The sequence below is a fragment of the Lissotriton helveticus genome, chromosome 1_1 (assembly GCF_964261635.1).
Source record: "Lissotriton helveticus chromosome 1_1, aLisHel1.1, whole genome shotgun sequence".
Lineage (NCBI taxonomy): Eukaryota > Metazoa > Chordata > Amphibia > Caudata > Salamandridae > Lissotriton > Lissotriton helveticus.
The window spans coordinates 926,650,678-926,666,338 of NC_136057.1; the positions used below are offsets into that span (position 1 = coordinate 926,650,678).

General features: G+C 42.4%; 1 protein-coding gene across 10 annotated transcripts in view; it reads right to left on the reverse strand.

Moving 5' to 3' along the window:
• Positions 1-15,661, reverse strand: part of SAXO6 (stabilizer of axonemal microtubules 6) — a 541,049-nt gene that overhangs the window by 360,496 nt on the left and 164,892 nt on the right. For 8 of the 10 annotated variants that reach the window (XM_078676490.1, XM_078676481.1, XM_078676515.1 and 5 more), the window contains one exon: positions 8,760-8,939. The exons of the other annotated variants lie outside the window; for them this stretch is intronic. In XM_078676490.1, coding sequence (XP_078532616.1) covers positions 8,760-8,939 — 180 coding nt within the window. The remainder of the gene's footprint in view (positions 1-8,759; positions 8,940-15,661) is intronic. 10 annotated transcript variants of the gene reach the window in all.

The following is a 15,661-nucleotide window of genomic DNA, read 5'->3' on the forward strand; positions in this document are numbered from 1 at the left end:
AAACCAGTGTTGTCTTGGCCAGAATGGGGCTATCAGAATTAGAGTGCAAGGCTCCGCTTTCATCTTTCTGAGAACCCTGGGAAGCATCGGGAATGGCAGAAATGCGTACGCAAAGATGTTGCGCCATGCGATGGAAAATGCATTCCCTAGGGACTCTGACTGGGGATGCCAGCTTGCGAAGTTTGGGCATTTTGCTTTCTTTCTGGTCGCAAATAGATCGATTTGCGGCGATCACCACTTGGAAAATATCTGGACGATGATTGCCTGGTCCAGTTCCCATTTGTGCGACAATGTCCTCTGCCTGCTCAACGCGCCTGCAATTACCTTGTCCTTGCCTGGGACATACTCCGCCCTTAGCGTTACATTGTGGAGAATGAGCCAATTCCAGATCTTTTGCGATTCGTGAGAGAGTGTCTGCGAACGCGTCCCTCCCTGTTTGTTTAGATAGTGCATCGTTGTAGTGTTGTCGGTCCTGACGAGCAGTAGGGAGTTCTTGATCCTTGGCAAGAATGACTGTAGGACCAGGAACACTGCCCTCAGTTTGAGTAGGTGGATGTGGAGATGTTTTTCCAGCTCTGACCATTTGCCACTTATCTGCAGTTCTTGAAGGAGCGCTCCCCAACCCTCCAAGGAAGCGTCCGTTGTGATTATATGAGGAGCTGCGGAAAGTAGGAATGGTAGTCCCCGCGAGAGGTTTTTTGATGTCATCCACCATTGCAATGCCTTGATGATCCGCACTGTAATAGTTATGCGGTCGTCGAACGACCCTGCGCATTGTGTCCATTGTCTGGACAAAGCCTCTTGCAGGGGACGCATCCGTAGCCGGCAATGTGGTATGAGTAGGATGCACGATGACATCATCCCCAAAAGGGATTTGAAGATATGACCAGGTGCTATTCGTACTGGAGGAGTATAGCCAGACTTTGAAGGAGACAGATCGAGTCGTTCCAGCCGTTCTCCACAGAGGAAAGTTTCTACTTATACTTTAGAACGCCGATCAGAGTTATATAATTGGAGACCAGGATTAATTGGCACATCTTACCGATGGTGCTCTACTGGTTTTGACATAAGCTTTACGTTTTTTTGGGACTTATAAGGTTCAAGCCTCAGTCTTGTTTCCACTGTACCCTGATTAGGGTTCCCTTCTCCTTCTAAGACAATGTGAATAGGAAGCCTTCACCACAACTTCACAAAACATACACTTGTGCAGTGCATTAAGCAGCAGTTATCAAAACGTTTGCCTACTCCTACATAACCTGCCGAATCGTCTATGAGGTCGTATTACATCTCGCCCTGAAGAAGTCCCATCCGGGACGAAACGCGTCGGCTGTTCTTTTTTACAAATGGAACAATAAAGAGGAACTTTTCTAAAAAATTGGACATGACTCTCATTGTTTTTGTGATAATTTTGTGACTTCGTTTTCACAATTCTGACATGTGGTGCACCTGTGCTTATAAAACAAAATACGAACTGTCAATGTTTTCTTTGAGGCTACTGTTGAGGCTAGAGAAAGGAGCCTGCGTTTTCGTTCCTGGGATGGAAACGCCTTTGCAGAAACTGTGTTCAGAGTTGCTCCAAGAAAGGTGATGATGCGAGAAGGTTGAAAAGTGGACTTTTCTTGGTTGATTGTAAGACCCAAGTGACTGAAGAGATTGAGACAGGCGTTGGAGGATTTGGAGGCGCCTGCAAAGGATGATGCCTTCACCAGCCAGTCGTCCAAATATGGGAAGACTTGGTGACCATGCTGCCTGAGGAAAGCTGCCACCGGGGAGAGACACCTGGTGAAGATGCGGGGTGCAGATTTGAGGCCAAAAGGTAGGACACGGAATTGGAAGTGCCTGCCCGCAACTGTAAATCTCAGGTACTTTTTGTGATTTTTGTGGACTGGAACATGAAAGTATGCGTCCTGTAAGTCCAGCGACGTCATGAAATCCCCTTCCTCTAGGAGGTTCAAGATCTCCTGTATGGTGACCATGCGGAACGATTGCTTCTTTAAGAACTTGTTCAATGCCCTGAGGTCTAGAATGGGCCTCGATTTCTTTTCCTTCTTCTGAATGAGAAAGAAGCGGGAGTAAAATCCCTTCCCCTTCTGAGACGATGGTACTCTCTCTATCGCTCCTTTCCTGAGCATAATTAAGAGTTGTTGCAGAAGCAATCATAGGTTTTTGTGTTGCATTGGGCGGGGAGGAGTTGTCGGAGGGATACTTTCGAATTCCATGGAATGGCCAAATTGAATCAATTGAAGGACCCACCGATCCGTGGTTATTCTTTTCCAATTCCTGAGAAAATGTGTTAATTTTCCTCCAATCTTTAAAGGAGTAGATGGGGTTTGGACTGGCTGGGTGAATAGGTCATTGGCGTCCGCCATTGTTCTTTCTTTGATTCTTGCCCCTAAAGGCTGTCTTGCCGTATGATGATTGTCGGCTCTGTTGGTGCGGGCGATTCTGATATTGGGTTCTACCCTGGTTGGAAGAATATGATGATCTGCTCTGAAAACCACCTCTGTATGAGGGTTGCCCTCGTCCTCTGTTCCTTCGAAAGGACTGGTTCTTATATTGGAGCGTACCCAGCGCTCTTGCCGTGTCCGTATCTTTCTTAATAGTTTGTAGAGCTTCGTCGATCTTAGCTCCAAACAGATGTTAGCCATCATAAGGCATATCTAGGACCTTAGACTGTACCTCCTGTCTAAATGAGGTTGCCTTGAGCCATCCTTGCCTCCGTAAAACGGCTGCCCCAGCCAGCTGCCGGAATCCAGTCATCGCTACGTCCATAGCGCAGTCTAATATTTCAGACGCTGACGTCTGACCCTCCAAAAGGATAGATTGTACTTCCTCTTTTGAGGCGTCTGGTAACTCAGATAAATACGGTGCAATATCCGCCCATAGCTGCCTATTGTATCGTCCTAGAGGCGCCAATGTATTTGCTGCCTTCACCGTCATTGCGAACATTGTAGAAAAACGCTTTCCTATATTGTCTAGCTTTCTCCCCTCCTTGTCCGGCGGCGCTGTCAAAGGGGATGAGGGATTTCTTGAATTGTTTTGAGCCGCCTGAGTGACCACCGAATCAGGTTTAGGGTGTCCTGTGAGGCAGGCCGCTGCGGACGGTGGGGCCTTGTATTTCTTATCCAGTCTTGGAACTACTGGCGAGACTGAGGCTGGAGTTTGCATCAACTGCAGACCCTGTTCCCATACATAATCAATTATTGGAATTGATCTCGTCGCTTTTTTAAGCGGTTCTTTAAAGTCATATAGGAAACAGTCATGTTCCTGAGCTTCCATTGTCAGGTGGAAGCGCTTTGCCGCTCTCTCAACCAAATTGTGGAAACCACCGATGTCCACCGCTGGCGAGTCTGAAGTAGCGGGCACAGGAGACGCTGGAGAATCGATGACATATTCGTCATAGTCGCCATGATTGGATTGGTCATCTCGTAGTTCGCCCTCCTCTAGTTGATATTCTTCTCCTTCTTCATCAGATGATGGAGGACAAGACACGTGTACCCTTTCATGCTGGAGAACCAAGGGCGGCGGTCGAGGCCGTGGCAATGGCACTGTCGCCGCTGGTTGAGGTGCTGGTGATTCTGGGAATCTTTGTTTATAGTCCTCAATCAGAAACCTTAAATCAGTCACTAGAGATGCTGGCAGACACACCATGGGTGTAATGTGCGTCTCCACTGTATGCTGCTGGACTACTTCCTCGTCCGAGCTTTGACATTTCACCACCAGCTCCGAAGGGCTGTTTGCCTGGAGCAAATCCTCCTCTTCAGATTCTTCATCTTGTAGGAGATGGGCTTGCGGTAGACTTTGCAGCCGGCTTGGAGATGTTAAGTCCGGCGTGATTGCCCTTTTCGAGATTCTGACCTGAGAAGTGGAAAGGAAGCCAGAATCAGCCATCAATACCTGGCTCGTCGACGATGTATTGCAGACAGTCTTTTCATTCAGGACATTTGCCGTCAACGGGATTATCGTCGTCGACTGCTCCAACAGGGTTGTCGACGATGGCTTCATAGTCATCGACGTCTTCGTCGACGGTGTTGCTGTGGACGGTATCTTCATCATCGACGACGTCTTCGTCGACGGTGCCGCCTTCATCGTCGTCGACGCCTTCGTCGACGGTGTGCCCGTCGACGATGATGTTTTCGTCAATGATTTCTTCGTCGGATTGGCCTTCGTCGTCGGAGTTGACTTTGTCGTCGATACTGTCGTCGGCGCTGCAGCCGTCAACGGCATTTTGGGCGTCGACGATGACCTTTTAATCACAATGGTCGACGACAAGGGCTTACCCACCGTCGACGATTGGTTAATCATCGTTGAAGAAGTTAACGTCGACGATGCCGTCGTCGCCGAGACTATCGTCGTCGACGTCGAGACGCAGACAAGAGACACAGTCTTACTGAGCGCCAATGATGATGTCGACGAGGTCGTCGTCAACGACGGCGCAGGTTTCTGAAGGTGTGAACCTCCTTGTCAGACGCTGATGCTGACAGGACCTCTGAAGACTTTTTAGCTGTCTTCTTTGGAGGAGTGTCTTGAGGACTAGGGGAAGTTACCCTCGGCCTTTTGAGAGACAGTTTAGAGGAAACTGCAGAGCTCTCACCTTCTTCAGAAGATTCCAGATTGTCTCTGTCCTTGAGCCTTTGGAGCCATATCAGAAGGCGTCCTTCTTGGTTCTTTAGAGTTTTTGTGGAAAATGTTCTACATATTTTGCAATCCTTAGATGAATGATCCGGGTATAGGCAATATAAGCACTTCTTGTGCTGGTCATCGATGTGGAGCCTTTTTTTACCACAACAACTACAGGCTCTAAAAAGACCCTTCTTATGAGTATCAGCCATAATAAATCGCTTTTACCTAGAAAGAATCCAATTTTTGAAGAAATAAAGCTTCAGAACCAAACCTGAGTAGAACTGAGGTGGAGACTCCCGTAGCACAACGTGCGGTAGAAAATCTGAGGGACTGAGGCACCTACCAGGAAGGTTCTATAGGGAGGTGATAGCTGATTGGCTCTTGTCTAGAGTTTAGTCCTTTTTACAAAAGGACATGGAGATGTTACTAAGGTGAGCCCTTTAGGCCTACTAATCTCTATGTATGTCTATAGGACATTACTTTTCTATGTACCGGAGACTCCCATCTCGACGACGGGGAATGATTCAGGCATGTGAATCTATGAAAGACACCCATAATACTGGATAAGAGGGCATGTTTACTGTGAAGGGTAATGGACAAAGATGCGCATATGCAGAGCCTGGTAAAGCCCTAAGTGCTACGATGCAAATCAAGAGTTGGAGATGTGATACAGCTGCGCTGTTCTCCTCCTATACTGCGAAGCAATAAAGCTAGGAAATTGTTCTGTGTTCTTCTTTAACAGGAGGGTTGTGAGTCAAGGAGGCACTAGCAGGTCTATAACCTCACATTTGAATGCAGATTTAAGGCTGTCAGGATTACAGAAACATTTCCAGATCTTTGTCCCGAATCCTGATACAGTCACAGTTTCCAGGAATATCCCTAGCAAACCCTTGTGCATTACATATTCGCATAAGCAAAAACACATATATAAAGCCTCACAGGAAATTCTACCAAACAAGTGCACTTGCAAATGTTATCTTTCCTTTTTTTCTCTCCACAAGGAAACATTACACCTGTGGAGCACCATCTTCCCCTGCACCCTCACCCTTTTCGGAGATATTCTCATTCTTTTCTAGAAAATATTTCACACCGCCTTGTGAGAAGTGACATCTATGAATATTCATAAACATTTACGTTTCAGGGCATGCTGAAAATCAAGTAGCATTCCAGACCTGGAACACCCACTTCCTGCAGTAGGTTTACTCATTTCAACTTATTTGAATCAGTTAATACTTTTACAAATCCAACTGTCCAGCTAATGACATTCACAAGACACTTCCTATGAAGATAATATAAGAAAGAGAGCAGGGCTCTGCTGTAATTCAAAATCTTGCATAATGAAAACGCTGGCATCTTTAAACCTCTATTGAGATCAAAAAGCTGAATGAAACAGAACCAAAACGTAAGAATAGCCTCTTCATACACAAAGAATGCCAAGATTCGAAGAGCTGACATAGCAGAGCCCTTGGAGTCTGGTGTATCAGAGAAGTGGCATAATCAGCGCCTTGATAAAATCACATGCATGATTTGACACCCCATGGCTTTGTACCAAATGGACCAAGTAGATTTCTGCAGCATCTTGTGCCATGGACAAGAAGATAATAAAAAAAAATAGGGATATAGTATTTAGGGATCTGATTTAGAGTTAAGTGGGTGGAAGTACCGCTGCCCACCAAATTTAGAGTTGTCCAATAGCTCTACTGACTACTCTAAACATTGGCAGGAACGGGCCTCCCATCAAACGTTTAACATGCTTTTTTCAAAATCAAAATTCTAAAGCAGGATTTAGTTTTTCAAAAACTAATGAACACCCCACATCATGGGTTGCGGGGCATTCAAATGTTTTTACTGTCCCTAGCTGCCACAATTTCCTGGCAGTGTGGCAGAGTAAAAACTGCCCATACGATTACCCACTCTAAATCGGGCAGGTGGTCGAAAGGCCAAACCTCCAACAGCCCCTACTCAGTCAAGCCATCGGAGGAGTAGTTAAGCGGCGGAGATGGAGTAGTCGGCAACGCTCACATACTTAAGGTCCATCTGCCTGTAAATCAGATGGGTGAACCTTCTCCTTATAGAGAGGGCTTTATATTTTTATTATTTATTTATATATTATTATATATTTATATACTTCTCCATCACCCTCAAAATAAACCCTTTTGTTTGTTCATCTTTTTTACTTACTTTTTTTTTTTTAGATGTGATTTCTTTTTACCTTAGATAACAATGTTATAATCAACCCAGATGTGCAATTCCTTGTGTTACATACATTTGGCAAATGCAGTGAGATTTGGTAACAGATGTTCAAGAAAAGGAGACAAAAACACAGTTTCAGGCTTACCAGTAAGAATACACATTTATTTTTAGAAAGGAGGAGGTGAAATGCTGTCCTTAATTTTTGAAAATGGTTGGAGGGGATAAGGTAGATAAAATAACCTGACAAATATATTCTACAATTCAAAGGATATATAACTTGAAACTTTGTATTAGATGAACAGCATAGATAGGGGATCTTTAGGGATGAGAGGAAATACCAAAACAGGAAATGTGGACAAGAGCAGCAGTTCATAAACCTTTGACTTCTGTGGAACCCCAGTGAATTATTACTGGATTCCGGGGAGCCCCACTGAGCCATTACTGGAAGCCTGGGACACCTGGCATAGCAATTTCTATGATTTGAACCTCAAAACAATACATAAAAATACAAAAACAAATATACAATAAACAAATGCTCAAATATTGAAATATTGGGTTTAATTCAAAATCAAACATAGACAAAGTTTTGAAATTCTCAATTTTGCTTCTTTAAGTCTATATACTTTATTAATTGTATTTTATTTATGTTAAAATTATTTAATTTTGTAAAACAGTCACAGACCTCCTGAGTGGGCCTCGCAGACCCGCATTGGTCTTAAGACCACAGCATGAGAACCACTGGACTAGAGAAAAGTGGCGAGGCTGGACATATTGCCAGATTTAAATACTCAGAAGAAATGGTGAATACAGAGAAGGAGGCGTGAAGGCACATAATAAGTATGGAAAGAAGGGTACAGAAGATACGGGAAACGTTTTCAAAAGGTGTGGACAGAGGCAGAGAGCGATATGTGGAGTACCAACTTGCAGAATTCCTAAGGATGCCAATAAAGGACTTTACAGAACGTGACCACCAAAACGGATATCTGTAGTACTGCATTTGAACCAGTGAAAGAACTAGGAGATGCTTCCATTTTTAATCTGCTGATAATGATTAGTGAAGCATGGGAGAACACGTTGAAGACTACCTCATAAATTCCCATAAGTTCTTTGAAGAAAGAAATACATAAGGTATGACTGATCCGATGAAATGTTGTTGACAGTTTAAGGAATAAGTGTCACATATACAAAAGGTGATATATAAAACCTCTGGCAAGGCAGCCTCGTACTGCAACCTAGTCTGAAATCTGATTGAAATTCATCAAAGAGATAATTGTTATAGATGTGTTGTCTCAATTGTAAGGCTACACAGTGTTTGACTGCCTGCACTAAAAAGGGGTGGCTCAGAGCTTTTCTAAATACATTTGATTTCTCTGCACCAACCGAGAGTTTCTTCGAAAGTGGTCAGACTTCACTACAGGAAATATGCCAGATAATGTGCCTTGATCAAGATGTGTATTTACCAGCTCATTCCAAAAAGAGATTAGATGCAAGATGATAAGTCAGATCTTTTGCTATAGTTGCCAAAATAAAGTCAGTGAAATTAATAGAGGCTTTGCATTTAGGGAAATGTCCCTGAATTCGCAGTAGGTATTCTTTGAATTCCTATTCACTGGGGTGTAGGCAGAAATTTGAAGGGATGAGGTAGTGAAAATTCAATGGCTTTAAATGTATCAAAGAGCATATTCTTCTTACATTGCATGGGGGTATTTAAAGGGGATGAAGATTAATTGCAAGCATTATAACTGGACAGCTGTTTGGTCCGGTATTTGCTGTGTCAATATGAATTTTGATGAGAAAAGTCTAGCCAGAAAATGTTTGGTATTTGCAGAGTTTTTAAAAACTGAGTAATAGCATTAATTAACCCTTCAGCAGGATTGTGCTAGTTATTCAAACAGAAAGAAAAATATTGGAGTTAAAAATACAAACAAATATTGGCAAAATACCTTCTTTTCTGGAGAGATGTCTTCTGGTTCATGAAGACGACTTTCTTTTTCTTCCCAATCCCGTCTCAATTTTGGCCCTTGAGGGTGAGGCGATCCTTTGAACTGATGGTGATATTCAGTTTCACGAGGAATTATATCAGAATTGAATGGTTGGATAGAGGTATTTTTATTATAGATCATCTGAGGAGGGAAATACACCAGGAAAAGGTTCAGAGGAGTCAATTAAGTTTTGTAGAAGCAGTGCCTCCACTCATCGGACAAATGTCAGTGCAGCAAGAAACTGAGATGATCTTGCATGGAATAATTTCCAAGAAGAACTCCATGGCACCTATCCCAAATCATTATCTATGTTATGTTTAAATGTTGCCTTTCTCAGACTCTAAATAAATCGTATCATTCAGAGGACTGAACAAATAAGCAGATGCAAATGAAACCATTCATTCAGGCTGTGGCTTGAGTTATTTCATACATTGTATATGCTGGAGAAATAGTTAATTGAATCGAAAAAAATGCACCTTCTGACTGCTTGTATTTAATGTTGGATGCATAGTGCTACAGTATCAGTACTGCAAGTATTGCAATAGTATGAATATTATATGGTAATGAGGTCAAATGTAGGCCCAGGAGGGCTGTTTCTATGTGCTTTTCTAAATGGCCACATATGAGACATTTACATACAAATATTGCTAACAGTACTCACACAGTTTATGGATACCCTAGCAATCTGGCATTGATCGAACTATGGAGATAAGGCCTCAGATATGTTCACAAGAATGTTACGCTAGTAAGTAAATTATTGGGTTACGAAACAGCAATAAAAAGACATCAAGCGATTTGCCTATAGATAGGTGTAAGATCCTATGATTTCTGGGGCACTGAATACTATGTTCAGAAAGGTGTGCATGAGGAGAGGTAGCAGTACTAGAACAGTACAGGGTGTAGCTATACAGAAATTAAAGTGCACTAGTAGAACAGTGTGCACTTTACATTAATGGAAGGAAGAGCATATTATCAACACATCACGAATAAGGTAAACTGGCAGACCTGGGAATTGGTCACACCCCTTGCTTAGCTAAGAGGGGTGCAGCAGGGTTCAAAGTGCATAGGCAGAAATGTGAGTTGATAGTACATGTTCTGTTCCAAAAGAGGTAAGATCTTGCAGAAATCTAAATCACCAATGAGCATAATAATATCTCCAGAAGTTAATTCTACTACTACTTTAGACCCAATAATGGGATCACATGAAATTGCATCATATGACGCTGGAAGAAATAACAGTACTTTAGATCTAGACCACATCCTATGAAATAAATGGCATCACATGCACGTGAGGTGTTCAAGCACAATGGACATCTTGAACTTCGGTAATGAATATTATCACCAGACAATTGCTGTACACCATAGTTTTGGAGTGCACATGTGTAACTTCAGTTGCCCAATACTGCCTCACATTTCACAAACATGGCTTCAAATGACTAGTGCCACTGTAGAATGCACAGGTTTAAAAGCACATGACAGCTTCACAATGATCCACATTGCAGCATTAAATTATGCCTCGGTTCCTGTCGTTGAATCAGGGAGCTAAGATGGGGCAGTAAGGCTTGTTCCCATGAACCCCACCACATTCTTCAAACGTAGATTAGAACTTATACCAATCAAATGCATCAAGTCTCAACTGTTTTTAATAATTATTGTTATACACTATATCGTTTTATCACTAAAACTGCATGTTAATGGGAAAGTGTTTGGCCATTTCAATAGGAACGTTACTGTCTGTAAATAACAGTGCGCAAACACTTCAGACTTCAGTAATATATTTATTAATAGTGAGTTTTTAAAAATGAGCTGAGAAACACTCCTGCCCTGATGGCAATGCTATTAGTGAACTGAGAGGCAAGTCAGAGATCACGTGTACCCGACATATGGGTAGATTCTTATTATACATGGAGCAAACGTCTACTCTATTTATTCAAACAAAAGAGGTTTTTTTGTACAGCAGAAATGCTGACCTCACATATTTGGAGGTGCTCTCATATGTGATGAAGAAGAAAAAGAGGGCTCTGTAAAATCAAATATTTGCCTGGGATCACACAATTTGAAAGCCGTTTACGGGTTAAGTACATCACAGTTAGGTGAAGTATATTATTCATGTTACTAAACCTGCAGGTCTAGTAACATTTTTGTGATTTTTTGAGGCCGGACTCCTAGCAGTGAGGAGACCTGGGTTATGTTCGAGAGGGCGGGCTGCGAACCCAAAAACAAAGGATGGAATTCAGATGGTTAGGACGTCAGGTTGGTGATGGGCCTCTCCCATGCAAGGAGTTAAGTATAACAAGCAACAATTGCATCTGGACGTTGTGAAAACTGGGGACCTGGCAGGCCAATTCCTCAGTAAGAAGAATGTACGAGGAGGCAGTGTCAAACGAAAAAGAAGACTTAATTTGACTCCCATCTACATGCTAGTCAGCCACTGAACAGGCTTGTCAGGGTAGATCCACTATCCAAAGGAAGTTTATAGGTCCACTGCAGGCTATATAGTGGTGTCAAATTCCTACATATGATTCTGCTGGACATATTATTTGAGTTCAAGGACAACAAATCTTCATGGCTAGACAAAGCACAAGCCCACGGGGAGCGAGTTTAACATGTCACTTAATAGTCAGGTAAAAATGGAATCCTCTGCTGCTACAGCAAGACATGCATTCAAACATACAAAATGTTCTACTTAGAATATATCATTCTTTAATGCAAACCTTTTACTGTTAGGTTGAGAGCTATAAGGCAATATAGTAAACTGCAAGCTCAGCTTGGACTGCCGACAATGTTTACAAAATAATAAGATGTACACATTTGTAAAATGTAACAATTTGGGCGATATTGCCACTCTCCTAGAATGCTCCTTGATTATATGAAAGCAACTTATTTGTTGGTAGAGATACAAACATAGCATCCCAAATGTTTTTTCAGCAATTTCCTGGCAAGAAACCCTTTTCAGTAACATACAAAACATTTACAGGAGTCCCAACCCGCTACCCAATCTGAAAAGGGGTTTACTTCAGCCCTTGACCTGTCTACATCACAGATGGCGTCTAGGCTGGGAAAGGTTAGGAGATGTTTGTGAATGGCCAAAAATGGATGTGCTTGATGGAGTTTACACTGTCAAGGCTGAAAATACCTTGAACTGCCTAGTCTCCACACGTTAGTTGCTGATTACTCCCCCTTGATTATAATGCAATGGGTATTATTATGTGGGATCAAATGTTTTTTTTGTCGCAAGGTCATCTTTTTCTTAAAGCCTAGTAGTGGTCTGTCCCAGCGTTTTACATGCAAATGTCTTTGTTAATCAGGCCCTCTTTTTTGCTTGAAGCTACATTTACTCCACTCGAATTAGTTTTACAGCTGGCATTCTGCAATCACCAAGTCTCCCATAGTGTCAATGTTCCTGAGCTTTGACAACAGACCAAATGCCCTAATTAGCCTTTAGCACTGAATTGACTCACAATCTTCCTGAAATTTCTGTGTTTTACCATCCCCCAAGATTTGCATGCAGCCGTTTGGGTAGATGTTGCAGAGTAGTCAGGCTCAGCCCTGAAAAATCTTTTTCTTTATCTCTGTCTTTTGTCTCACTGTATGATTACCTCCCTTCAATGAGTATGAATGCTGCAAAATCTTTAACTTCCCTAGGCTGTGCTTTTTGAGTGGGTCACTGATTTATCATTGCTGCCTACATACTCTTCTTGGACTCCCATGCTGCATTTTATCTCAAGCTAGGATTGCTTTGCTATGGTAAGTTCATACGGCAGCAGTCTGTGAGAAACCTCAGCCTCTTTTGTGCAAATGTTGCAGAGCTTTAACAATACAAAATTGTTTCTTTCTGTCACACGTTTGAATGTTGTGGACTCTTAGCTTCACAGATTTCAACTTGTGTGGTGCAGTGCACCAGGTCAACTAAACTATAGCAACGTAGTCGCCACACTCTTTCTTCGCTCTTCTTGTGATAGTTTGTATATTCTGGGATCCCTTAAATGTGAAGCCACACATGTTGTCAAGGACCTTTAGTCCAGAATTCTATCTTTTTTGAGATGTATAATAACCCTTTGCGAGGATGCTGATACAATCTCCAACCCTATCTTTGTTCTCCTTCTATAACTACCATGAAATTAGTTTCATGGTATGTACTTTCTTGAAATCCCCAGGCATTCCTTTTTTTTCTTTTTTTTTTCTTTTTTATTGAGAATTCATAAGACACAATGTAAAGCACTATACAGATTATCCCCAAAAAAATTATACATTATAAATACGATCTTCCAGCAGTATATAAAACAGGAGAAATGCTAAAACAATTTGGCGAATCCCATTAATTAAAATCTAATTAAATTGATTCCATTAATTGGTTAATAAGCCAGCTGCCTTAAAACCGATAGGACTACAGGTAAAAAATGGTGCTTAAGATATCTAAAATAAAATAAGATATATCAGGTTAAGGAGATCAAGAGAAAACTACAATTATATACAATATCATATACCCTAAGGCATTTTTAGCACCAGAATAAACCTATTACAGTCTAGTGGCCCGCCAAGGGGCCACTTGGTGCCCAGATCTTCAATCCATTTCTCTTGGTTTTTTACCCTTAAATTCATACAGGGCCGCCTCAACATTATGCATACCTAAGAATCTAGACATCCACATTTGAAAGGTTGGGGCCTCCGTATCTTTCCAGGCAGCTGAGATTAGTATACGGAGTACGGCTGTAGAGATAAAAATTAAGGCTTCAGTCTCAATATTTAGATTTAGTTTGCTTTCACATCCTATGATCATCAGTGTTGGGGATAGATTAATTTTAGCATCTAGCAGCCCCTCCCAGAATGCCTCGATCTCCGTTTTAATTGATTCGAGTTTCTCACACTGATAAAACATGTGGGTGATATCAGCTGGGCCTTTAGAGCATCTAGGACAGTTGTTATCCATCCTCTTGCCCCAATCATATAGCTTGGAGGGGGTATAGTATAGATGAAATAATGTTTTAAAATGTTGAGCTCTTAGATTAGAAGAACGTAAAAATCTTTTATCCATTAAAAGGGCTCTATCAAGGTCGATATCCGGATCCTCCAATTTGGAAGCCCAGGCTGCTTCGGTTTTACCCATATCATCCTGAGATCCCTCCATAAATAGCCTGTATACTCCCTTGATTCTTCGGCCTCCCCCTTCCGATAATCCAAGATGCTGCACCTCTTATCTAGAGTGATAAGAGTTCTCTTTGATTTGATTGTATTGACCACCTGAGCGTATTTGTAATCTTGGCTACCCTGGAGGGAGTACCTCAGTTTCAGGTCTTCAAGAGATCTGCACTCGTCCCTCACCATGATTTGCCCCAGTGTCAGGATACCCTGTCGCTCCCAGAGTCTCTAACACCCATCATTACACAAATAATTAGGGAAGAGTCCAGAATGCCAAAGTGGAGTATGGGGGTTGTATCTAGGGATTCCCAGAGCTTTCTGGACTATCACCCAGACCCCCCATATCCCTTCCAATATTTTATATCTTGACTTTTTATAATACCTTCTTTCCGTTCTCCTTAATAATACCCCGATTGCCTCACTACCTAAGGCCAACTCGAAAATAGATGGGATAACATCTTGTCTGTTGGAGGTGTTTGTGCGGTTTCCCACAGGAACGAATAATATAGCCATCTGCGTGAGAAGACAAGACCAATGATAATATCTGAGGTTCGGCATTCCCAGGCCTCCCCTTTCCTGTGGCAAGGACATGTATTTATTAGATCTTCTAACCTTTCCATATTGCCACAGGAAATTCATGAAAATGGCTTCTATTTCTTTAATAAGTTTTTCCTCTATTTTGAAGGGGATCGCCCGGAATTTATATAGAATCTTGGGAAACATGGTCATTTTGATAACATTAGCACGCCCTATTATTGAGAGGTGCAATGTCTCCATTCTTTTCAGATCCACCTCCATTGATTTCATAAGAGGGATAATATTATCTCTAATAATATGCTCCGGCTGTGCATTAATCGTTATCCCCAAATACACCACCGAGTCAACGAATCTGGGGTCTGATTTAGTTATATTCTTAGAGCACAGCACCTGGGTCTTTCCCTCATTTAGGCAATACCCTGACTGTCTCCCGAATAAACTCTTAATACCCACCACTTCCCGCATAGCCTCGTCGGGTTCAATGGTAATGACAGCCAATTCGTCGGCATATGCCAAGATTTTTGTTTGAAATCCCTTCGTGACTACCGGTTTGATTACGGTGTTGTTCATTATCTGGCGTATTAAAGGATCTATATATAGTGCAAATAAGATGGGTGAACACGGGCACCCCTGCCTCGTCCCTCTTGTAATATAAATCTTCTCCGAGCTCTCACCCATCATTTGGATCTTATCAACTGGGGTGGAATACATTGCCTGAATAGCCTTCCGGAATCTTGGCCTGAACCCCCTTTCCTCAAGCACACTCCACAGAAAATCCCACCTGACGCGGTCGAAAGCTTTCTCCGCATCGAGGAGGACCATTACGACCCCCTCCTCCCCGGCAGAATGGATGTCAAACAGCGTGATAACCCGTCTGATATGATCAGTAGTTCCCCTACTAGGGATGAATCCATTCTGCCAGGGAGAAACCAAGGCCCCAATAATCCGCCCCAAGCGGGTAGCTAAGATCTTGGCATATAATTTATTATCCGCGTTTATCAGGGATATGGGCCTGTATGAGCCTGGATTTTCCTTGGGCTTGCCCTTTTTGTGAAACACCACTATGTTGGTACTCATCCATGATTCTGGAATTACGCCAGTGTTTATGATCCCATTGAACAGGTCCAAAAGGAGTAGGGATATTTCTTCAGATACCCATTTATAAAGCTCAAGGGGTAAGCCGTCGG